General features: G+C 40.7%; 2 protein-coding genes across 2 annotated transcripts; one reads left to right on the top strand and one right to left on the bottom strand.

Moving 5' to 3' along the window:
• Nucleotides 1–1615: 1615 nt before the first annotated feature.
• mex3a (mex-3 RNA binding family member A) lies at nucleotides 1616–14159 on the top strand. The gene is made up of 2 exons (XM_046044030.1): nucleotides 1616–2113; nucleotides 5350–14159. The coding sequence occupies exons 1-2, from the start codon at nucleotides 1693–1695 to the stop codon at nucleotides 6495–6497; spliced, it is 1569 nt and encodes a 522-aa protein (XP_045899986.1). The 5' UTR covers nucleotides 1616–1692; the 3' UTR covers nucleotides 6498–14159.
• A 1177-nt stretch (nucleotides 14160–15336) lies between these two features.
• On the bottom strand, nucleotides 15337–25580 carry rab11al (RAB11a, member RAS oncogene family, like). The gene is made up of 5 exons (XM_046044033.1): nucleotides 25250–25580; nucleotides 21622–21817; nucleotides 20727–20920; nucleotides 18773–18853; nucleotides 15337–16327 (listed from the first exon to the last, which is right to left on the bottom strand). The coding sequence occupies exons 1-5, from the start codon at nucleotides 25287–25289 to the stop codon at nucleotides 16188–16190; spliced, it is 651 nt and encodes a 216-aa protein (XP_045899989.1). The 5' UTR covers nucleotides 25290–25580; the 3' UTR covers nucleotides 15337–16187.
• Nucleotides 25581–26203: the final 623 nt, after the last annotated feature.

Genomic DNA, 26203 nt, shown 5'->3' with positions numbered 1-26203 from the left:
GAGCACAGAGCACACACACCAAGAGATTTCACAGAAATCTCATCTAACAGCAGTTCATATATGTACATCAGTGAACATAAAATCTGTGTTTTTCTAAACATATGTATGTAAAGGTGGCTTTATTTTGTGGTGGGTTGGGGAAATAATATGGATGGTGAAGCAGCGGAGCATCTAATGTTTTCCCAGAGTAAACATCCCCGGAGTTTGCCTTGTCATTCAGGTAGCCTTACGCAACACATACTCACTGTACATCCCACCATGCATATGCACAGATGGTAACTACAGGCTAAGCTTGAGTTAGACTGACACTTGGAGGAAGCTGAAAACATGGAGAGTTGTTGCATAGCACTGGAAATGTATTTATGTTGGTGACCCAAGTGTAATAATAAAATACAACTCAATAATAAAACAATTATATTATATGAGAAATCTGCCAACTTTTTTTCTGATCTTACTAATTTATTTATTGTGGATAAATAAATAAAAAATACAAGGTTCTGATGACAATACATTTAAGTTGCAGGTACTTTACTACCTGTTTAAAACCTAAAAAATCTCCAAAAATGAAAAAAGTGCATTGTCTGTATGAAAATGTATTTTATTAATATTATTATGGATATTATTATTATTACTGCAGTTTGAGTCTTTGTGTTGTAGGTTACTACAACCATGCCGTCAGGCGTGGCTTCTGTCGAGGACATCTTGGGGAGTCTGTGCGCGAAACGAACGGCGCGGTTCTTTGTTCACCTCGGCTGCTGCAAAACCCTTGTTTTTTTTTAAACGTGAAATGTGCGAGGGCTTTTCTGATGTTCCCCCGCTGCATAAGGTCTGCAGCGCCTGTCTGACAACTCCCTTTCTCTTCTCCTCCTCGCATACAGCCCCCACCGCCCCCTCCAGACACCCTCTCTCTCTCCTATACATAACATCCTCATGCGCAACGGCGCCGGAGACAACAACGCGGTGACCTGCCGCAAAGCACGGCTAGAGGTGGGCGGACCCCCCCCCCTAAAAAAAAAAGAAAATGACACTAACTCCTTTACTCCCCAAATTCATGTCAGATGGTCCTCGATCCCCCTCATAATATGCAGGAGCTGCTCTTGTCTCTGAAAGATAAAGTTGACATAATCTTTTCAGCAGCACCAGATGACCATGTGCGCACTGTACTTGCACCTTTTGATATGCAACTGTTTACATCCTGGATGGCTATTCTTACATAAGTCGCCGATGCGGTTTTCAGGCTACACTGCAGTTCTAGAGCCGCGAACGAGTCTGCATTAAGACGAGAGCGGCGCAGGAAGTAAACGATGAGGTATTTTCTTCTTTTCTATAGGCGACGGGAGGAAGCTTGATTTGAGATGCCACAGGCTTGGGAACCTGAGACGGAATGATACAACGGGAGGGCGGCTCGTTTTGTCTCGGCGAGGAGGGGAGCTGGGTAAACCAGACTGGGTGGAGCAACACATCGCCCGCCCCATCCATCGTGCAGACGGCCTTGTGTCCCGTTTGCCTGGAGCTCGGAGAGAGACTATTGTACTGAAAGTCTGGCGGATAGAGAGAGAGGGGGCCGGTCTATGGGAGGGACTAGCGCAAAGGGGGGAATTGGAAGGAGGAGGGGGCGAGGAGGAGGCGGCACGGGTGCTGTTTCTCCAGTCTCTTTCCCCTGTCTTTGTCTCACACACTCTTTTGTTAGCCATGCCTAGCCTGCTGGTTCTAGCAGGGATCATGGAGAAAAATGGGGGCTACGGCGGGGATCTGGCCGGCTCCGGCTTCGGAAGCGAAGGTCTCCTCGTGCCGCCCGATGAGGAGGAAGACGACTCCCGTGCCCTCAGGGTCGCGCTGGGCCAGTTGTCTCTACTGGGGCTCGGGGAAGGCGAGGACGGCGGCGGAGCCCCAACAACAGGAGTACAGGACCGGAGTAACAATAACAACAACCACCACAACCACACGAACAGCGTCGGTGGTGGCGGGGACACGGCGATTCTGCAAGGGAAAAGCAAGTTGTGCGCCCTGTATGAGAGCTCCTCAAGTGAGACGAAAGGACGAGGCTGCAACATAACAGAATGCGTCCCAGTGCCCAGCTCTGAACATGTGGCCGAAATAGTGGGAAGACAAGGTAAACCGCTGGCTTGCAAATTATTTCCCCTCAAACTTATGCTTTTATCCCACTAACCGTGCTGCATTATCCCCGCCGTGGTTTCCTGTGTGCTTAGTTTTTTGTTCTCTAACTGTTACCTGGTGTTATTTGACAAAGAAAAGGGAGTGGTGTGTGTCTGTGCTCGCGTGTTTTTTTGTACTCCCCCGAGACATCAGCCTCCCACTTTTTCTGCTACAACGTTGTAAGTTCTCGTGTACTCATCATAACACTCATACATTGAAACAAGGCGTTCGCCGCTTTGTGTCGATTTTGCTTTTGAGTGAATTTGCACAGAGGGAGGGAGAGCCTCGCTCCCTACTGGGCGAATTATTCTACATCCACGCCATCAATGTCAGCGCACAGACACACACTGGAGCACGGAGAGCACTTGCTTCCTTTGTCGTCTGAGACGCGCCAGACTGTTCAAAAAGGCAACGTGCAGCAGGCGAAGAGGGGAATGTCTTTCACTTCGAATCGATTGCTAAGAAAATAAGCACATTTGCTCTCAATGGTGGAAGATGTTTAGCCTCTTTCCAAATTTATTCAGCTCGTTGTTTATGTTGCGCACTGCCCCAGTGACACAATTGGACAATAGAGCGAGCGTGGTCCACTTGTTTTTTTGTTTGTTTTTTTTCAAACGAGGGAGTTGGAAAGTTCAATTCCAGACACAATATAGATTCTGCCTGTATTTCTTCCAGTTAAGAGATTTTTTTATTGAACAAAGACCTGAAGTTGAATGACAGCAGCTGTCAAACAAAGGTGTGAAAGTCGGGGGATAAGGGGAGGGGCGCATACAGACAGTGTTGCTGCTTGGCACACGGGATGGCCTTAAAGGGTGACTCAGCGAGAAGTTGCACCAGGAGGTGGGAATCCTTTTTTAAAAACAGAATATTCTGTTGTTTGTGCTCATTTGCAGTAAAACTGTTGTCAGGTGATTTTTCACTTTATCTAAGTTCCATATTTATGTACAAACGAGCTGCGGACAAGCTTGAACCAAAGTTGGTTTTGAAGCAGGGAATCCAGAAGTGGGGTTTTTTTGTCTTCTTTCTTGTGCTTGGTGGTGGTGTTTATGTGGCTGCACCCATTGTTAACTGTTGTGATGAACCCATGGTTGAGAGGGGCAGGAAAAAAAACAAGGAAGGGCAGTATAGCATCTAAAAGCTGAATGGGAGTCACGCCTTGGAGCTCAAGACAAGGGGCTCCTCATGAGCCCCACTTCACTGCACACTCTCAATACCACATGGTTGTCTGTCAGGAAAGGGAGTAATATGCGGTTGGACAGAGAGAAGTACAAAGACTGCAGGGTGTGTAAGGGACCATTAGCAAATCCTGATTTATCTTGCAACAAAAACAAACAGGTATCGGAGAATGTCAAAAGGGGGTTCAGAGGAGTTCAGATGGCTTATTTTACCAACACTCCCCCTTTCTTGCTCCACTGCTGCGGTAATGTGGATTTAGTTTGTGCTGCTAAGTGCCCCTTGTCTCCCATCGCGGGTCCTGTTCTTTACTCTGAAGTGTAAGTTATGAATTTAAATGGGGGTAAACGAAGGCAGCCCGAGGTGTACAGCCCTTTTGCCATGACCGAGAAGAAGTGCTGATATGGGGGGATTTGATTTGGGCCCTTCATTGGCACTGCATACACACCCACTTCTCGGCAACGTGCATCCCGCCTGGTGAATCTGGCAAACAGAGCAACCCATCATAAGAAAAGGATTGGATATGATTGTTTTCTCCTATCAGAGACACAGGCATTGATTCCCGAGGATGCTCTTGTACCTTCCTCTGGAGCTCTTCAGATCAAGGGTGGCTTTGTTATGAATCACAGGCACAGCTTACACCACAGTTTAACAGTTGGAAAATAAAATTGTCTCCAGTGACCTTAATTTCTGGTTTTGATTAATTAATCTTTGCCTATTTTGTTTGCAGATAATTCTTTAATTGAGACATTAATTTGGATTAATTGAAATGTGCAATGTAGTTAGTGAAAAGGAATTTGGCAACTGCTCTTTGATCCCTGTGGCATGAACAGGTCTATTAGCTTAATACCAGGCAATGGCCTCAAAGGGCATTTTCAGATTTTGGGAATGAGCAATACTTAACCTTCAGAGTATCCCTATCCTTCTGTCCGTACCACTGGTCCCTGAGAAAGAAGTGTTCCTGAACAAAGTGGTTCTATTTATTAGTATTAGAGCAACATTTGTCTTCACCTTAAGGAGTCTACAAAGCTTTTGATACCTGCTGACTTCAGATACGTAATGCAATGATGTGTTGTGTGATCTGAAGTACCTGGAGTCTGGTAAGATGAGGTCAGATGTGTTCATTGAATAGATGCCTGATGATTCTTGCTTGTCCAAAGAGACACGCCAGTCTCTTTAAGACATGGCCGAGACAAGAAAAGCGAAACGTTTGAGTCTGCAATAAATGTGGATGTCTTAATGAGGAAGGTGCCTGAATTTCTGAATGACTGAACTCAAACTGACCAGTGTAATGCCTAATTGTTTCTTCATGGGGTGTAATATAAACAGAATTGCTGTGTGTCTCTTGGCCTCAAAATAAACCCGGCAATCCTCCGAAATAATGACTGATTTATTGTATGTCCTTTTAGGTCCCATTATAACGTCAGGTAATTTGTCATTAAATAACATTAATCTGCACTCTCTCACATCAAGATGCTGCCTTAAAAGCACTCAATAGAGTAAACTGTTACACAGTGATCAGAAACAGGGCAGATGTAGAGCAATAAATGGCCCAAAAACAAAGCATGCGTGGGTTGACTGTATTGTCTTGTAAGTTCAAGGAGAGGTCAGAAAGTGATTGCTTGCCAGCATAGTGGAAATGTATTGCATCTGCTGAAGCACCTACAACCCTCCAAAACAGTCATGTCCATGCTGGCTAATACCTCTGGACCATCCATGTATCTCAGTTAGTGTTAATAAATAAGTACACTGAATAAGAACACTAATGCTTAGGTGCAGGAAACCTCATAAATCACGGTGTATCATTTGCCAGTAAAAACCTGCAACATATCAAATTAGATTGGTCATAATGCTGAATTTAAACAGAACAAAGGAGAGTTGGGAGTGTGTTAGCTGAGGGTGATTTTTAAAAAAGTGTTATCACTTTTAACCATTTTGTAACCTGTAACTACTTGATTTGTGTGTCACAAAATTGTATCATATTTACTTATTTTAAAATGTATGTTGGTGTCTCTGCAGGTTGCAAGATCAAAGCCCTGCGGGCCAAGACCAACACCTACATCAAAACCCCCGTTAGAGGAGAGGAGCCGGTGTTCTTAATCACTGGCCGGAAGGAGGATGTTGCACTGGCCCGCCGTGAAATCATCTCTGCTGCAGAGCACTTCTCCATGCTCCGGGCATCCCGCAACAAGCTAGGAGTGTCCTTTAGCGGCTCCCCACCCACACCGTTGCCCGGTCAGACCACCATTCAGGTGAGAGTGCCATACCGTGTTGTGGGGCTAGTTGTGGGGCCTAAAGGCTCCACCATCAAACGCATCCAGCAGCAAACCTGTACTTACATCGTCACTCCCAGTCGAGACCGCGATCCTGTCTTTGAAATCACAGGGTCACCAAGCAACGCCGAGCGGGCCCGCGAGGAGATTGAAGCTCACATCGCTTTCCGAACAGGAGGCCTGCATGACCACAATAATGAGAATGACTGTCTGGGGCCGAATGGTGGAAGCAGCCCAGCGGGCAGCAGCGGTGGTCTGGAGAGCCGGCTACAGCAGGTGTGGGGGCTGCAGGGGGGCCAGCGCAAGCCTCTCACCAGCAGCTACCGCCAGAACTTCTCAGATGCCATGGTTGGAGGGGGAGGAGGAGGTGAGGGAGGGGGAATCTACAACAAGAGTAACTTCTCCAACTCCGGAGAGAAGCCATGCTCTTATTTTGGATCAGATGGTACCCAGAGCTGGGGCGACCCCGACTACCCCAAACAGGTGGCCTTCTACGCCCAGCAGCGTTCCAAGAGCTTTGGAGGCCTCCCACTCCCCCTGACCAGACTCTCCCCTGGCTTAACCGAGCCCTGCGGAGGTGGAAGCACCAACAACTCTTCAGTCACCAGCATTGTGCCCGTAGCCGGCTCACCTCATGCCCAGGCTCGCCGTGCCCACAGTGAGCCCACCTCAGCCGGCGAGGGTTTCCCAGGCCGTCTGCCAGTGCCGGACTCGCCGCCGGCCACTGTGCGGGACTGCATGACCTGCTTTGAAAGCAAAGTGACGGCTGCCTTGGTGCCCTGTGGCCATAACCTCTTCTGCATGGAGTGTGCCATCCGAATCTGTGAGCTCAACCACCCAGAGTGCCCAGTGTGCCACACCCAGGTCACACAGGCCATCCGAATATTCTCTTAAGGAACCCCATCAGTTTTTATCATTAGTTTTGTCAGTGTTTGTTCAATAATTATTTACTGTTATTATGATTATTATTATAATACACATTTTTGTTTTTCAGAAAATTTAAAAACAATCAAGCAGATATTTTAGAAGGCACTGCTTGCTTTACTAAAAAGTATAAGAAATATTTTTAAGTTTTTCTTTTATATATATATATGCATATATATTTTATAAAAGTTTTGTTTATAAGAGAAGTATAGTAACTTGCATTTTCAGTTTTTTGACTGCTGCTGTTTTTCTTTCATGAATCACAGTGTAGGCAGAGGTAGACAGTAATGTGAACATTTTATTATTCAAATTTTTATTTTACCATGAAGTGGGTTTATATGGAAGGAAGAAGATGATTGTTGAGGTACCCAATCTGCACCTGACTGAGCTAGAAATACAATGTTGTTATTAGAAGGAAAAAAAACGTAGAATTTTCATTGCACCTTACAATCATCTTGGTCTGAAATAAGATTTTCAATCATACCTTGAAATTTCTGGAGCTGATGTGAAGGTGAATTCAGCCTTTTCAGTTTTACTCATGTTGATTGTGGTTTGATACAATTGGTTCATAATAGATATTAATTTTAGCTAAATGAAAATGTGAATAGATTGGTTCTAGTCAAAGCCTGACAAGCTTTACGAGAAAACAAAAGATGGCCCCTTATTTCATTCTTATACATTAAAGTCTTATAAACCAGATTAATCCTAAAAAGGGATAGGATATTACATCATTTATTTATAGTAATTTGTTACATTTTATTGGTCTCATTATTCACAGAGATAGATGAAAGTTGTGTATCAGTAAAATCTTCTTTCCAGTAGCCATTGATTACACTTTGGCCACTACAGTTTGTTGAAAAAATTCAGTAATGCTTGCTCCTCGTGGCACTTGAAAAGCATGTGGTTCCTCGGTTGGCTTAAAGCACTGATTTAATTTGTGAGGCCGAAAGCCTTGGAATTCATCCAGTTGGCTAGTTCTCGATATCTGTCTCCCCAATGGACTTGTTTCAAAGCCACCTTTTACCGCGCTTTATTGTCTTGTGTGGTCATTTGGCCACAGTCGCTGAACGATATAGGACACAGCAAGAGCCCCAGTCAACAGGCATTTCTCTGAGCTGTGCACTGTAAATAAAGAGGAGAATTAGTATGTGGACAGAAGCCGAGTAAAACTGTAAAATGTTTTTTGAATCAGCAGCAGACTCCGATTAAAATAGTTGACACTGTAAAATAAGTCCCAAATCAGTAATCCTTACTCCACGTCCCCCAATACTAACAGCATTATGTGTGAGCACCGAGGGGCCAGCTGTCTCCCCTGTAATTAGCAAAGCTGTACAGGAGCAGGTGTTTCATGGCACACTGTGGCTGTGACCCCGAGTTGGAGGTCTCGCCTAGCCCCCTTTCTTTCTCTCTTTTCTGTGGCTTTTATGTCTCCCCCTGCTTACAGTTCGATCGCTTGCTTTCGAAGGCCTCTCTGAGTGGGGCGTATTGTCTGGGCCCGGTAGCGGCGTGGGCTGCAGAGTGCTCGGACACGGCCTGGATCTACTCATTCATAATTAGTCAAATGGGTTGGTCCAGGTGCGGACCGTGTGGGGACTCTGGAGCTGTATGAGGGGTAAAACAGGGTCCCGCAGCGAGCCCCTTACTGCCCCACCCCACTGTTACAAGCACAGAGGGGGCTGGATGCAGCTGGGCGAATAGGGCCCCCTCCCTCTTCCACTCCCTCTTGGCCCTTCCACCCCCCTTTTCCTCTCCTTTTCTGCTGCTCTGAGCTATCCCTACTGGGGGGGGGGCTTTTGTCCCAAAACACACACACGCACACAAAATTTGAAAGACACTAGCTGAAATTGGCAGCGCCTGTGAAATGAGGGGAGGCTTAGGAGCAAAATAAATTATCTACAGTTATCAGGAGACACACCAGTCACCTTTCAACGTTAATGTCACACATTTGCCGTATACCCATTGCAAATTATGAAAATGTATGCATTTACCTACAAAAAGAAAGATTGCGTGATATTATCACACGGGGTGCAGCATTAACTCTCACTCCACTCCCCAAGTGCACCGCCCAGAAATTTGAATGGGGTTCTGTTTTTGTGACAGCGCCAGTGCAGATCGTGTCAGCTCACTACTATATGGGACATCCTGCAGCTGCCCCTTCACTATGGACACCCTCGCTTTGAGCTTCCAGAATGAAATCAGACAATTGTAATTGACAGGAAAGCAGAGGAAACGCCCCATTTAACCAGCACTCATGCTGAATCAAATTACACACCCTCTGCGTCTGCCTTAGCCCCAGCCTGGGGATTTTCGAGGGCTAGAGGAGAGCGAATGGGGGTAGGGATTAAAGCTGTTGAATAATAGGGGGGGGGGTCATTTTGGCTGGAGAAAGAGAGAAGTATGCTCCAAAAAAAAACCTTGTACATCTACCAATTTTATCAATCATTCAAGTCTTGCAGTGAGTTTTGAGTTCTCACATGTGGTCCAGTAGTGGGGGGAAAAAATGGAACACTGGTGATCCAGCAGGTTGTATTGGATAACAATTCAACTCGGCTTCTGTCTCAAAAAAGAATGAACAATTACAAATTGTGTCTTCTGGGACACAGGCCCCTCCTTTAAAAACAAACAACAACATATAAAGCAGACCACTCACATTACGTGTGGACTGCAGGGAAAGCACTGTACTAGCAAAAAGTACATTGAAATCTATCAGATGTAGGAATAAATAAGAGTTATGATTTTATGGATGGAGAAATTGCACAGTGGTTTGGCTTAAGCTTTCAACATCAAATTCAAGGCAGTACGACACTGTCCTTTGAACTTAGTATTTTTATTTTGTTTTCTGCCTTAATATTTTTTATTAAAATACTTCCATTACTTTTGCATACAAGGTAGCAACTTTGGCCTTTGATAGTACCCCACAAAACAACTTTTAAAGTACTTATTTTTGGAGAAAAGAATGTGAATCGAACTGCTTGGGTGGGGATTAGAGGGATTCAGGAAATTAGGCTCTTAAAACACTTTTCTTAAAATATAAAGTAGAGCACCTTATTACAGAACATGCGCATTTGATTAATACCAAACCGACCATTGATGGTGAAATACATTTCATAGAATTTGAAAGACATGCACATAAGGATTCCCTATCATTTTTTTTATATTACGGTGGTTCCTGTTCTTCTTATACTACAGTAGTACTAGTGGTAATTTGGGAGACCTCTCAGCCATTTAGTCAATGCTGATGACTTGGTTGAGTTTTGCACTGGTTTAATGAAGAGAGGGCTTATTGGAGATTCTCCCTGTTTAGACGCTGTATAAGTTAATGAGTATTGTACTTTATGGGAAAGCACTCGGAGCATCTATGTAAATACAGTATGTGTATCAGTTCTGAACATCCAGACGAAGGCCCGCTTGAAGTGAGGTTTTGGTTATTTTTACAAACTGAAGGTGTCATTGTCAGTGTTTTAGCATATGGAATTCAAAATGTTTCTGAGTTTTAGGGAGAGTAAATCTTTTATATATGCGCCCCATCATCCTTTTGACAATAATAGTATATTAGATAGATCCATACATTTAAGAAATATTATTTAAACTGATTAACTTAGTATTTCGTCCAAATATATAGATAAGAAATTAACCAGACACTACTATAAACTGTAATAATAAATATCGTTTATGAAGCCGCTGATGTATAAATCCAATCTCAAATAAAAACTCAAATGAATAGTATGTGTAATAACCTAACCCTTAATGAATACATCACATTCTATATATATTAGGATCAAAAGCAATAATAGGACTATACTGGGACAATAAACAGAGAAGCCTGCTTAGTCAGTTCTTTACATAATATTCTATTCACAAGTTGACCTTGATTATTAGGATAATACCGTTGCATTTCTGTCTCATATCTACTTAAAATTCATTATGGATACATGCCAGTGTAGAAACGGAGATATAATTAATTAGTAACAGTTTCAGAATAAGTAATTGTTCTTGTTGTGTTCATCAGGGTCTTTTGATTGCTTAATTTTTATTTTACATTGAATATCAATCAGATCACAGAGTGGGTCATGGCAAACTTAAGGATTCCTTCTCTGGAGTGGCACTGTAACGATCTAACTGCAATTTCTGTGACTTGGAGGAAATCTCATTGCGCTGTAAAAGTGATCCCTCAATTGTAAACAAACAAGACCAGAGCATAAGCACCAAGGTCTGTCCTGTTTGTTAAAAAGCAGGAGCTGGTGACTTCACTTATGACAGACTGATGTCTCGAAGGCGTTGGTCAAAAAACGTACACACAGCAGTGAGGAGTAGAGGGTAGTGCAACATGATATGATGTACTGTACCAGTCATTCTCTTATAGCGGTCATGCTTATGTGAAGAGCTTTGATTCTTTACACTCATTATTCTTTATTAAATTACATACAGGGGCAGGCGTGTTACTTATAGCATATCTTAAGATGATTTCTGTTTACATAGTAATACTAAGTGTCAGATTTCATGGCTCTATTCGATACTTGTTTTGCACCTACTTTTTCATCTGTATTGTTTTTGAAAGAAAAAGGTCAGACATAGCCAAAGAACAAAATAGAAGGAGAGGACATGAGCTAACTTATCACTTGAGTTAACTTATTTTAGCATCAAAATCAGCATGGTTTAGAGTTTATTGAATCAGGATTATTAAGAAATAATCTCATAGCTAGAATTACTCTGTTTACCCCAAAGTCTTAGAGGCCACTCAATCGATATCTGTGAAATAAAGGCATATCATGTTTCAGTGTTGTAAGATTAGTTTAATACTACAGAGGCGCCGGTAACAGACTTACTTCTCCCCAAAGAGATCAGCTTAAAGCACATCCTGGCACTTACAGTCCTTTGAGTAGTTTTCTATTGTCCTGTGAGGCTGGTGGAAGAAAAACAGTCCAGGGAATGTCTTAATCTTTCTGGAAAACTTGACCAATGAGATAAAAAGGGACATCCCAAGGAATTTTAAAAATAATTGACGGAAGGAGCAAAGGAATCGTGAGTGAAAATTTAAAATTTTTAAGACCCTCAGAGTAAACCACAAGGGATCACGTTTAGGTGTAAACAAGGTGACAGTGTAACAGTAACAAAACAACACTGTGGTTTTGGTTAATATCGTTTAGCGAGCCGTTAACTGTGTCCTTAAGTTTAACTGCATGTTAGTAAAATATAGTACAGTAGGTAAGATTTATCAGAAAAAAGTTAAGATCGCATAAAGAATTCATCAGCATGATACCATAAGTGTATAAAAAGCTTTAAGACCTTAAAGTGAACATCGGTTTAAAATCATATTTACCGTGTAGTTTAACTAATTGATACATAAAGTTTAATTATGACTCTTAAGAATATGCTAAGATGTAAGTTTCATTTGTCCAACTCACCCAGTATGAAATACGTTTCAATTCAGTGGTGCAACAAAGGGGTGGGGTGACTCTCACAGTGACATTTGATTCATTAAGTTCTTGTTAGTATTATTTACAATATTGTATTAAGCTTACTATTATAGTAATGGTAGAAACTGTTGATGTTTTTCTTCTCTTGATATGAAAAGGTCTTTATGCATTTATGTAGAATCCCTTTTAAGGAGTGATAGGAAATCCTTATTTTCAATGGATGCACTTAAGCAATTTTACCAACCTGTTTAAATCACACATTGAGCAAGTAATGCATTTGAATGTAAAAAAGAAAAAAGAAAAAAAAAGACCACTCAACTCAATGCACTCCTTATGCTTATTGTTTTGTCAATTTACAAGTGAGCTTTAAGTTTTTTGTTTGTTTTTTTGGAAAGAATTTGCGACAGGTTTTCAACGTAGACTATATTTGAGTTCTTCCACATACATTTATAGAAAGTAACTTAAAATGAATAAAAAAAAACATATTACAATTTCTCAAATCTATTTTGCTAACATTGGTTATTATTTCATAGAAAGCAGAGGAAAAAAGTCAGTATCTGGATGTTATTTATGAAAAGTAAAAAAAAAAATGAAGCAACATATTTATGAGTAACCTCAAGACATTTTGTTTTTTAATTAAAATTACAAGAAGTTAATATATTTCTAAACACAGGGAAGTCAGTTTCTACTAATAAGAAAAATGAGAAAATAAGTTTAGAAGTTTTATTTATGAAAGTTATGGACGCTTGCCTTTTCCATATGCTTCATGGTAAATGAAGTAAATGGGACGAGAGTTCCCCATAGCTTAAATTTTAACTTCAGACATGCACAACTTCAACATTGGTGCATTCACAATGGAATAATTACAGAAAATAATATAATATTTTTTAGAATTTGGAGATATTTTAGTCACAGAGCATCAATTTTGTGCCTCAATTATATATTTTTCCTGCATCAGCATTCTTTGTGCAGTGCTGCTTGCTGTAACCCCTTTCCCCCCTTCAACTAACCCCATGTTACTGACTGAAACACATAACCCATTTCCTCTGTAATCTAAACTCGCTTTTACTTATCAAACGTATAAAACATGTTACGACTGCAATGCTTGGAATGAATGAGGCAGCTGTGACCCTCCTGCCAATAGGGCCACACAAAACTTGTACACACTTTCATTCATACATTTTCTACATCTACTACTCAGTTTGGGAACACTAGCAACAGAGCATAATCAGCTTAAAGAAAGCCTTTATGAGAGAATTTCCCTAATGTGTTAATTAGGTGAAGAGTGCAAATCGAGCGGAGGCATCTGGGACAGGACAACAGCGCACTGTGTAGTAGATCTATGTAACTAGATGCACACATATACACACAACAGATTCATTACCGTACTAGTTTGCATGTATGTTGTATGGTCACTTAGACAGGAGGAACGGTGCAGGTTCTGTGTTATCCTTTAACATCAGTACACTTGGGCTGTTTCTCCTCTGTAGATTTTCATAGTTGGAGTCTCTTTGGAAACTGGAAAGTTGACATGAGTTTGGAGCCAGGCAAAGATACCATTTCAGTCCCCACATCAAAGTCCGATTTTGTATTCTGTCACCTGTTAGTGATGAAAGACTGTTTGCACCTCATATGAATTAACTTGAAGTTTGTGTAAGAGTTGATAGGGATCAAAAAAACTTGACAAAAACACTACAATGGCACATTTTCTGCATGTAAAGGATGGGGACTAAAGCGGCGCTCACTGGTGAAACTCGCAACCTTTTCCAAAGAGACGAATACAGTCTGACAGTTTGTCTTTGGTAGCATTTCCAATTTTTCCAGCACAGTAGAGGTGTTTCATACCGGTCTAATAGTGGTCGTAGTGCATTAGTTTTTGGGCCAGGATCACCTGGCGTTAGTTTCTGGTTTCTCTGTGAACAGTGAAAGAGGGTTGCCAATGTGGCCCTCTGAGGCTGACCGTCAACTTTGATGGATGGAAAAAAAAAATAAAAAAAAAAGTCTTTGAACTCTGTTACAGTATGCCATGCCCTTACAAGGCATGTGATATTGCAGGTTTATTTGTTATAGCACATGTTTTTTTGTGAATTACATTTTTTGGAGACATTTTTATTATTATTATTGTATCTGCGCCATGTTAGTTCTGGTTCTTTGTTATTTTTCCAAGATTCAAGATGTATTGTAAATGTTTCTAATAAAACAAAAATGAAATGATCTCCAATTGAAACAAATTGTTTTTTGTTTGTTTGAAGGGAGAGTCTTTATGGCTAAATTGATCCTTTTAAAATGATGTCTATTTGTGTTTGATCTTAGTTCAGAGGAAAAGTTATTTTGCAGCAAATATTGTTATTTTCTAACAGTGGACATTCAGAATTAAATTATAATATACCCATGTCAATATTCTGTGATCATCTAAACTCATGTCTCATTCAATTAAGCACTCTACCAGATTCACTAATGAAGAAGCCAGCTATTTGCAGCCTTTTATTGTTTAAAAACATCTTAAAAGAGACATGAGAAGAGGCAGGCTATAACAAATGAGATTTATTTATACATATGCAGTCCAAATATACATATATTAGAATAAATGTTAAAAAAAAGCCCTAACCTACACCACCCAGTTTAAGATCCGTGAAGTCAACAGAAGCCAGTGTTGAACACATCAGCAGGATAAACACCATCTGTGTGCATAACCTTTGGATTTAATTAAGCCCCTCCTAACTCTACCATACCATCTCCATCTATTTCTTCATCTATTAAACTATTAAGATACTAACAACCCAATCTTGGCTCCTGAATACAACCCCCTGCCCCCTCCACAGGAAATAAAGACAAGTGAGAGCGAGGGCAGACCTTAGGGAGATCCCAGAAGGCAGAGTCCTGTTCCAGTTACATACAGTGTGGAGAGAGACAGAAAGGAGTAGGTGAGCAGGCAGTGGAGGATTTCACTTACAGTAAAACAAGCCATCTCGGGTACATCAGAGACCACAGGAGCAGGGCAGGGCTGAGTGCCCTCACTACCTCATCCCCTGAAACATTATCCATCCATCTATCCATCCATCCCAGCTAGCAGGCAGCAGCAACAGCAGGGGGTTGTCCATGCATTTAAACCCATTAATCTCTCCCACTACACCCAAAGGTTCAGGGCAGGGGTGAAATAGTCATCAGCAGAGCAAACGCTGCTATTCCACCAACATGTGAGGCAGTTAACCCATTCACTAGTGATGCAGCTATCCCATTTCATTTAGAGTTAACGCTGTTCAAAGCTTGCAAAAGCATGACTCATCCATAGAGTACCAAGTGTGCACAGAGCAGGAAAGCCTTCAAAACAAACATCAAAAGCAATCAAAAAGAAATTACATGTCACTGTTGGGGGGGGGGGGGGGGGGGGGGGGGGGGGGGGGGGGGGGGGGTTATTGCTCTGAGTGGTCTGGTGGAACACAACTTGAACCAACCAACGTCGACCAAATTCCAGCATGTGCATTTAGGAAAAGTGACTTAAGCCCTTGCTCCTCCATTAGTGAGGAGTAGTTGCCCTTACAAGTTTCTTCACATAGAGATATTGTTGTGGGCAAACACAAAAGCATCAAAAAGAAAGAAAGCTCCCTTCGCTGTGAAGCGAACAGTATGGAATCTAACCAACTAGTGTTAAATTGTAAACCCTTTGGCCAATGAGACCTTAGTCTAGTGTTCAATAAATATTGTAAGGGACATTACTTTCTAAATATACATTTAGGGAAAATGGGAATGACAGTGGCGAGGGGATGCAGTTCAGTCTTTTGGATGTGAATTTTTATTGCCAAATATCCTGGAAGTGGGAAACTGAGGGAAAGAATTTACTGGCTTATAAAATAGAGCTTTCAAATGGGAGACAGTTTGCAAAGACAAAAATCGGGATGAGATACAAAAGGGACCTTTTATAATGTGTTAAGTTTTTCTTTAGATTATCAATCAGTTCTGATCATGTACCTCTTAATGCACAGTGCGTCTCAACTGTTTTCTTTCCAGTGATACTAATCCTCCCCCCCTCTTTACTATCTATTCTTCACTGGCCCCCCTCTTCATACTGTATTAAGTTTTCTTAACCAGACATATAAAAAAAATCAACCTCGATACAAGTGTCCTTGTGTGAAATGGTTATCTCTACCTGTCTCTCAATTTCCCTTTTCCATTTGTCTGTCCCTGTTGTCTATCTGGCTGTTTCTCCAATTGCCTGGAGGTGAAGGAGGTCAGTGGTAAGGTCTCAGTTGGACTGGCAGCAGACACCCTTACTGGCTGCGTTTTGAGTGGGCTCAACCGTGATGGGCACTACGTTGGAGGCTGGTGAGAAGTCTGAGTCGCTTCGCCCCGACATCTGCCGCTGTGACACAATGTTGTAGATGGCTGTGATGGAGAGAAGGGTGAAAGGGAATGAATTACGTGTAGATGCCTATAAATCCAGCCAACAGTGGGACATATTGTGATAAGGACAAAAAGCATGGCAAAACTGAACAACAACTGTTCTATCTAGACTCCTGGCAGCAGCGAAGGATTCTTTCCATCCTAAACTGGCACCGTTATGTCATGTGGCAGAACCAAGTCTCATTTTAGACATTCCCCAATGCTACAATATGCAATACATTTTTTATTTAAATTGTAAAACCTAAATAATAATTACATATAATAAATACATATTATACATTGTGGGTTCTGCTTCTGCATGCTCATGCTGGTAACCATACAATACAATAACATTTAACAGACAAGAGCTGTTCAAACACCCAGGTGAACTTCAGTGTGTTTTTTTCATTGCAGTTACCCGTCATCGACATATTCTTCGTCAATACTTCGATACATTACTGAATGTCATTTACCTAAACTTTAGCTTAGTTGCCTTTGGGGTGGTCAACTTGAGAGAGGAGAGCAGGACTAGTGCAAACACCCCTCTGACTTACTGTTGCATACTGCCGCTTTAACTCTAAACTACAGCCAGATGTGGAACAAAACAGTCCTGAAATAAAAACTGCCTATGAAGCAAGAAGGCTTAAAGGAAAATAAGACTCCTAGTCGACTGTAACGTGACACGTCAGTTGGTGAAACTATGACTCATTACTACAGACCCTACACAGCACCAGCTGCTGTGCCTATATAGACATTAATCCACCAGGATGACCCTATCAGCCTACTAACATCTGAAGAATACATCAAGAATTGACTTATGTTTCAGCAGGATTTGGAAAAACTTGCCCACGCATTTATCTTCAGTCGACTCGACTACTGTAACAGTGTCTTTACAGGTCTCCCTAAAAAAAATAAATAAATAAAAAAATCGATGACACAGCTGCAGCTGATTCAGAACTCTGCTGCTCGAGTCCTCACCAAGACCAAAAAAGAGGATCACATCACTCCAGTTCTGGAGTTCTTTACACTGGCTTCCTGACCGTCAAAGGAAGGATTTTAAAATATTACTGTTTTAAAGCATTGAATGGTTTAGGGCCAAAATACATTTCTGGTCTTCGCTGGCATCGTCTGGGAAAGGCCTGTTTTCTGTCCCCAAGGTCAAAACTAGACACGGAGAGGTCACCTTTCAGTTTTTATGCACCATATATCTGGAATAAACTCCAAGCTGAATCTCTCAGTTCTTTTAAATCCAGGTTGAAGACGTTTCTTTTTGCCACTTCCTTTTATTAACTCAAATTTAAGGCTTTTGATTAATATCTTAAACTGTACTGTAACTTTTACTCTCTGATTTGATCTTGTTTATTATAACTCTTTTTAATTGTATATAAATGTTTTTTTATATTTACGTATCTTTAATGTTTTATGTAAAGCACTTTGAATTGCTTTGTTGTTGAAATGCGCTATACAAATAAACTTGCCTTACGATTTGTCTGCAGCTGATCTACACATGTGGCGTCTTCTCTGCTCCACTGGGTCTAAAGCTCTGTTCTTACAGGCCTGCTAATGCACTGCTAACTTCCTCTCTTTTCCTCCCTTAATGAGCTAATTAGCTACGTTAGCTCAATAGGCCTTGTTGGTTTGAAGTTTTTATGAATTACAAAGTACTGATAAAGCTGTGGTGTGGGCAGAATGGCTCAAACGGCTCAAGCAGAGGCGTCTGGGAATTGAACATGGAGAATACAAACAGCACATGCTTGCAGACTGATAGCCCCTGGAGCAATTGAAGTGGCAGCACCACTCACTGTTGGATTGTCCCTTTAGGCACTCCAGGAGTTGACTCAGTCACAACAATTGCTTTTTTTCTCCATGTTACCAAATCTCCAACATCAAATGCACGTGTTTGTGTGGCTTTATGCCTCCTGAGGAAACTGTTCATAGACATTTACTTAAGAAAGCACATCTGTACACCAGTATCAGAATTCATTCTTGAACAGATGCATCTTGTACAGTGGGTTAAAGTGGATTTGTGGATACAAACAAAGACCTATTCTTAGTGATTTGCTGGCGAGTGGCTATCTTCATGGCACCTCTCACCAGGACTGATTGTCTGAGTAGTCTTTCTGTGTTCCAATTACCCATGCTTTTGACCTTAAAAACAAGATTCAGGTGGTATTCTTGCCACAGACTGCACATCAGTAATGGGCATGGAGAACTGATAGGATGGATTTTGCTGCCATCTAGTGGCAGAAGTTGGGTGTTGTTATGTAAAGCATACAATTCTTGATGAAAATGTTAACACTTTTGTATCAATTAACAGTATATATAAAGCATTATCATTCGGAATAGGAGCTTAGACATCAGTGTCCTTCAGAATCAAATGCATGTTTATTCTATCATTTGGTATAAATACAAAAAATGGCGAGAAATATACACGAATGGGAAACTTACCTGTGAGAATAGTCTGAAAAGCCAGCTCCACATTAGAGGAGTCTAACGCTGATGTCTCCAGGAAAGACAAGCCATGCTTCTCTGTAAAACACACATGCACACATAATGCCAAAAGCACATAAAGTCTTGCATTATTTTCCACTTTCATAACTATACTGAGCTAAGGTGTACTGTGCTGTTGTTCTGTACTGGCATTAACACTGCACTGATTTAGGGTTTGACTTCTTCTGCATAATGCACTCACTCCAGGGTTCTCCCTAGAAATGCAGTCATTTCAACCGCTTCCTGTTTGACTGCTCACTGTGAACTGCTCTGTAATTACAGAAAATGTAATGGGTTGTGTGACACCTGACTGTTCTGCTCAGTAACGTAGATTTAGAATCTGATTAAATGTAATGATGTTGCTCACAAAGACAGAGTAAAACATATAATGATTTACATTCTTAATAACACATCTTCTGTAAGTAAATCTGTAGGCAAAGAATATGGTCTGCCAGGATGTACACTTTCCATTTTAAAATGTTATACTACTGTATTGCATATATAAACTAAGGCACAACTAATCTGTAATTTCAATAAAATAGTAAGTTTACTGTTTACTCTATAATAATTCCTTTTTCACAGCAGACATTTAAACCTCAAAGCTCAGGTGTTACTATTAACGCTGACTTTGTTTCATTCATGTGTCCCAGTAAGTCGTGAGAGTGTGACAATGATCCAGCATGCATAATACAAAGACCCTGAAACTGAAGCAGCTAAATGGAATTCAGCCATCATTCATTTTTAACAATTATGATGCTTTTCGTACTGCGACATGTATGACATTGAACATTTGTGGAGATGTAACCAGCAAATATTTGGTGCTTTTAATTACAGATTCAATCGGTTAATTAATTGATTAGTCGATCGACTGAATATTAATCGGCTATTTTGATAAATCGATTAAGACTGTTTAAGTCAGTATTCAAGCAAAAATGCTGACCACGTGCTGCTTTTCCCTACCTTAACATTACAGTAAACTGAATAAGTTTTGGTTTTTGACTGTTGGTTTGACAAGACATTTGATAACATCACTATCCATTATAAAAACTGAAATCGATACATTAATCAAATAAGTCATATGTCAAGTGATTTATTGGTTAATCTTTTTTTAAAATTTATTTTATATTAAAATTTTTATTGGTTAATTTCCGCAATAATCATATATCACTGCCATTTTTCTTGATTTGTTCCTTCATTGTAATTTGTACATAATAACAATTACATAACAACTAAAATGAAATTTTGTATAAAATTATTACCATCATAGTTAAGGGGATAATAATGTCACACAGTAGTGCAAATGACACATCAGATTGGTACACTGTTGCTGTTGTGTTGTTGAGGAGAATCTTCAGCATTAAAATACACTTTGCATGGACATGTCAGCCACATGGTCTTTACGTAAATGAGGTAGCATAAATTAGGCGAGTGGTATATAAAAACAATAAGTTGAAACAGGAAGCACTTATAGGTAAAAACATTATTTATCTAGCAACGACAATTAATTTCCTCACTCTAATATGGATCAACAGGGACTTATATGTTTGACTTTCTTACAGGCAGTCCTATCAAGTGTCATTTACAAATCAAAGCAGGGGCAACACTCAGACACAAGCCAATAAACTCGAGGTCAAGAGTGAACACGTGGTCAAACCACTCTTAGGTTAGTGTCAAATAGTTGTCAAAAAGTGAACTAAAAGGCTGAAAAATAAAAATAAACTTGGTCTGAAACAAAGTTGTCGAGATATTTGGTAGTTTTAATTAAATTAAATCATAGAACGCCCCGCGACCCTGTACGGAGGATAAGCGGTTGACGATGGATGGATGGATGGATCATAGAACCTAGCCTATACAGGCTAATAACTGTGTGTCCTCATACAATGCACACACAATGCCTTCACTGAGACCATACCTGCAAAGGCCTTGGCCTCATCTGTGGGTACCGCCCTTAGGTGGCGTAGATCACTTTTGTTGCCCACTAGCATGATGACTATGTTGCTGTCAGCGTGGTCCTGCAGTTCCTTCAGCCAGCGCTCAGCATTTTCATATGTCAGGTGCTTGGCAATGTCATAAACCAAGAGAGCTCCAACTGCTCCACGGTAGTACCTGGACAAGATGAGAAGAAATGGACATAATATAAACTGGAGTCAAGTTTTTCTCGTCACAGCCTGTTGATTTTACAATTCCATGTGGGTTTGTTATATGGGCTGGGTAGAACAGTGAACACAGTGGTAGAAACTGAGAAACACTAGAAATAAAACAGTAGAGCCAAAATATATGAGCTTTGTGTGCAAACAAAAACATTTACAAATGTTGACATGGGAAATTAACCAAGAGATAAGTAGGAAGCTGTGATTAACTAAACACTTCCTCCCCCAAGCAAAAAGGTTAATTTAGTAGCCTTAATCACTTCCAAATATCTCTTTCTAACTATTTTAGGATTGACAAAGCAGTAATTGATTGAATCTAAATGTAAGTCATGGATGGCCCTTGGTTGAAAGTCAATGCCAGCCATTTATAATTCATCCAAACTTCACGTGACTGTGAATCATGTTTTGACAAATAGAAAAATGGTACTATGCGATTGAGTGAGGAAGGAAAAGAGGTGCTTTGAAGTTCCTGTGCTTAGAATGTAAGAACATGCTCGTTTTAACCAGTGCGTGTGGAACTGTGGAACTGCAGGTGTGCTGGACTTAAAAAGACCCGCTACTGTCTTCAAAGGAGCATGTATTTCTGTAAAGTGGGTGTCTCTGCTTTTGTGTGGAAGTGTGATCCTGGTTCCACAAAAGCTTAAATGCTGTACTCACGCAGAAGTGATTGCACGGTATCGCTCCTGTCCAGCTGTGTCCCAGATCTGAGCCTTGACGGTCTTGCCTTCTACCTGGATGCTACGGGTGGCAAACTCCACCCCGATGGTGCTCTTGCTCTCCAGGTTGAACTCATTCCGGGTGAAACGAGACAGCAGGTTACTCTTCCCTACACCTGAATCTCCGATCAGCACCACTACAGGGAAAAGAAGGGGATTTTTAGCCAAAGACAGAGGAATCATCAGTACGGTCACATGTTGTCTTGTAGACAATCTGCAAAATAAATGTTTTTTTTTTTACTTTTTTAAATTGAACTCTTTTCACTGATGAGTACAACACAACCTCATTTGCAAGAATGAAAAATACAAATGGAGAATAGACTACACATAAATGTGTTTGTGTTTGAGCAGCACAGCTTAAATTATGGCTGCAGCTGTAAAGGCAAATTCATTGTAGACCTTTGGTGCAACCGTCCATTAAAACAAAGAGAAGAAACTGAACAAGAAGCATTTTAAATACATTTTTAATCCTCATTACTATTAGATAGCCTGCCTCGCCTGTGACACACTTGTGCTGCTCCCAGTCGCGGTAGAGCAGAAATTCAGGGGACTCCCACTGAGTATACAAACTTTTAGAACCATTAGAACCACCTGCTCTTTTCAGGAAATACATGCAGACTGAGCACATTAATGTTGGTTAAAGCGGTTATCCACTGCAGATTTCACCAATCAAATTCACTTCAGACATGACAGGATTTGACTGAAGGGAAGTTAAATGTTTGTCTTTTTTCCCCTCTAGAGAACTGAGAAGTACATTATATCACAATGTCAAATCAATTTGTATAAATAACTTGTCCTGCTGTTTTAAGTGTATAGAATCTAAATATTTACTGCAAAAAAAATGTTTAGACATCTGCTACTAAAACTGAGCACTCACTCTAGTCTCAGACAACTCTGCTGAAGTCTGTGCAAATGCCAAGCACAAAATGCAGTGGGGCCTTAAGTTATAGCTAAACCTTCCTCCAAACTGCTTTAGTTAACAGGGCCACAATTTTACACTTCCCAAACAAAGCATAAAAATCCATCAAATCTGCTAACACCTCTAATGATGACTACACTTGGAAAAATGCCTATGAGTTTTCACTAAGAAGGGGTGAGAGAAGTAAATGACTACATTTGCAATTTAGAGTGAGCTATTCTATTAATGCTTAGTGTGTGATTATGATGACAAAAACAGATGCTTAAATCGAATTACTCTACTGGATCTTCTCCTAAAATGTACTTAAACAGATTTTATTAGGGTGAGTGTTTGAAAGAAACCTACTTCCACAATTATCAGGTGAGTCAGTCTGTCAGATGGAACCTACCACACCAGCACACCACCCCACTATTAGGAAATAGGAACTTGTTAAAGAATGTGGAAACTGCATTAACAAACCGATCACTGTGTCTACACATGCATTTAAGCAACGCTGCTCACTCTTAACGCAAACTGCATAAAGTGTCTCAGTGTTCCTATGGTGTAACAGACACAAGTAGAAACCTGTCCACATTAAGGCCTGGCTTTGAAATAATCAAAATACCTTGAACCTATGGGGACTGCACATCCTAACAGTGTGGTTCTCCTACATGCCAAAAAGGTAACTATGAATGACAGTATTACCCTCCATTTCATCTAACACAAAAGATCTTGGGCAGAACACAAAAACCATTATGCAACCATTTCCAGATCCTCTGCCATCAGACAGGTATTATCATGGCTGCATTACACACCCATTCACTAACCTATTGTTGGGGTTGCATTCTTCAGCTAAAAAGATATGACACCTCTCTATTATATTATACAACCCTGCATCCAGTGATGTAGCCTAGCCTATGACTGTCTGAATGCAGAAATGAAGAATGAAACTAAATAATACTGACAATCAGAGCCCAGTTCAGTGAGCTTAATTGATATACTGATACCTCCAGAATACCTATCAATAGAACAAAAGCTCACCATCTTATGTCCAATTCCATCATTTCCATTTATGTTAAACTAAAGCAGTTTATAAAGCTGGTTAAGGCTGGTAAACTCCTTATATTTGAGCAGGATTATTTTCTCATCAGCACTGATTGTATGGCATCTAAATGCATCAATAAATATATTTGTATATCAGGCAGTTGTCTAACATAATTCACTCAGTTGGGTAATGGAATCAATGTGCTTTTAACCTAAGCGATGTAATGGGAAAATGACCAGAAGTGAAGCAGTTAGGATGACAAAAGTTTCTAAACAAAAGCAAGTATTAGTAGTTATGTGACTCACTAAGAGCTCACCCAACTTGACTCATGCTATCCAACAGCGAGGGACAAAAGGAGGCTATAACAATGTTAGCCCTTTCCTGGTTTAAGCAAAAGACTGAATGGCAGCCGATACCTTATCAGTGTCCTTGCACCCCTGCACATGATTCTGATAACTTTGCTATTTGGTCACCAGAAATCATGTAATTGTGAGTAAATCTCATCTTCTTTATGCTAGGGACAGAGCTTCGCTGTGGCTACACACACACTTCATGCAGGTATTTCCAGTTTGACAGCATGAGCTTGTTTAGCGTTTGATATTTGAACAGACCATGGGCACAACATTTCCCCTTTCTGAAGAACTTACAGTCTGTACCACATATCCATATGGTGATATCCCGCCAAACAATGCTGTGTCTTTTTCATCAGATGACATATGGGATATAGTTTCTGCATGTTATGGAGACTGTTAAAATATCTGGTCACCTGGCAAGTTTGCTGATACCTAAAAAGAAGGGTTTTTTTGTTTGTTTGACCAAATTACAAATAGAGATGTAGCAGTATGTGATTTTCACAGTATGGTAATGTCTCAGAAAATAAAAAGGTCTCACGGTATATGGTATTACACAATTACTACTTTTATTATTATTATTATTATTAGTTGGAATGACTCTTAAATGGATGAAAACATAAGGTTATTTTTTGGTTGAACAAATGTAACGTTACTTAACCGTCAATTTTAATACTATAACGTTAGCTTACCATGAGACCTGTATACTGCCGCAACCCTTTTTGCAACGGTTATTAAAATGAATGTGGTGTAATATTTGAAGCAAGTATTAACTGTTATTGACAAAAGAATTTGTGTTTTTTCCCCAAAGTGTCAAGAGTTGTATGTGCGTTCAAACAGACACAGACTGATTTGATGAAAATCACTCACAAAACAAAAAGACCAAGCTCTATTTCTTCTCTAAGCAAGTCTGGATGGACCCCCCAACACAGCATCCTATCATGATTGCATCATCGGCCTGCAAGATGATGATGACTCTCCCGCAGATGCTACAAAACGCGATACAAAAAACTCCTTGTCAAGATGGCAATCATGTGGCTGGGCGGCTGTAACAACATGTCGTAACGTTAACGTTACGTCTAAACTAACAAGAGTAAAAGTTAATGTTACAGCTCATAGCAGGTGCCTTTGTCTCTGACGTGAAGTCTGATCAATGTCGTTACACCTTGTTGTCAGGAATGCGGGTCAACACCTCGGCATCAAATGACACTTGCTCACAGGTGAGTGCTTGGTGTCGAAAATGAGCTAACTAGCTTAAATATAAACAGCGACTCACCTTTAAAAAGATAGTCGTATTCGTCTTCTCTGTTTGTCATAGCTTCTCCTCTTCGGCGACTCTACGTATTTACTCGAAGTCGAACAAACTTCTGGTGTACTCAGCTACTTCGAGACCGACAGACCACCGTTCACGACTTTAGCCTCACACGAAACACGGTCTCACTCAGACGACAACAACGCTGAATCACTGTCAAGTTGGGAGAATGTGATACTGGTGTTGTTATCAAGCATAAAAAATACCAACAGCAACTAGCAGCTGAAAAAGTTTCCCCTCTTCTTCCTCAACCTCTGTCACTTGCCATAACCGAGGCGGCTGCGACGTAACGTCAGTTTATTTGTCCCACCTCTTGTTCGCTCCTACTGGTCGACAGCTGATTGACACCTGTCACGAGCATTAACGTGATTGGCTCGCTGTGCTGCCGTTCATGATTTGACCGCTGGTGGTTAACTTTGATGACGTCTGCGGCCCCAAGCCTGAACAGGTAATATCAAGCTTCAGGTTAGTTAGTTAGCAGCAGAAAACCCCAGCTGGCAAACAGTGGTATCACAAATATCTCACTGTATCACATGTCACTGCAGCCTAACAGTACAGACAGTGTTATAACACAGTGTGGACCCCCCCTCAAGAAGACAAAAGAAGCCTTACCGAGAATTTAAAGCCGTCTGGTGTCCATGGAGACCCTGGGTCACACACTTAACATTGCTTCACTTTATGCCTTTCCCTAAATGTATGAGAATTGCTTATAAGTTTTTGTATTGTTAAGTACACTGAATTTTCATGTGATGTGATTGATTATATAGACTCATTACATGCAAAGTGAGATATTTCAAGCTTTTATTTGACATCATTTCAATGATTATTGCGTACAGCTTATGAAAACCCCAAATTCAAAATCTCAGAAAATTAGAATATTACATGAAATCAATAAAAAAAGGATTTTAAATACAGAAA

Source organism: Micropterus dolomieu, linkage group LG03 (assembly GCF_021292245.1).
Source record: "Micropterus dolomieu isolate WLL.071019.BEF.003 ecotype Adirondacks linkage group LG03, ASM2129224v1, whole genome shotgun sequence".
NCBI classification, from domain to species: domain Eukaryota; kingdom Metazoa; phylum Chordata; class Actinopteri; order Centrarchiformes; family Centrarchidae; genus Micropterus; species Micropterus dolomieu.
Note: the sequence above shows the minus strand (reverse complement) of the source record. Positions and strands in the feature narration are given on the sequence as shown.

Excerpts from the sequence above, each read along its gene's own strand:
- mex3a (XM_046044030.1), top strand. The coding sequence starts at position 1,693 with ATGCCTAGCCTGCTGGTTCTAGCAGGGATCATGGAGAAAAATGGGGGC. Across the intron at positions 2,114-5,349 it reads CGAAATAGTGGGAAGACAAG|GTTGCAAGATCAAAGCCCTG; the intron begins GTAAACCGCTGG and ends GTGTCTCTGCAG.
- rab11al (XM_046044033.1), bottom strand. The coding sequence starts at position 25,289 with ATGACAAACAGAGAAGACGAATACGACTATCTTTTTAAAG. Across the intron at positions 20,921-21,621 it reads TACCGTGCAATCACTTCTGC|GTACTACCGTGGAGCAGTTG; the intron begins GTGAGTACAGCA and ends CATCTTGTCCAG. Across the intron at positions 18,854-20,726 it reads TGAGGCCAAGGCCTTTGCAG|AGAAGCATGGCTTGTCTTTC; the intron begins GTATGGTCTCAG and ends TGTGTTTTACAG.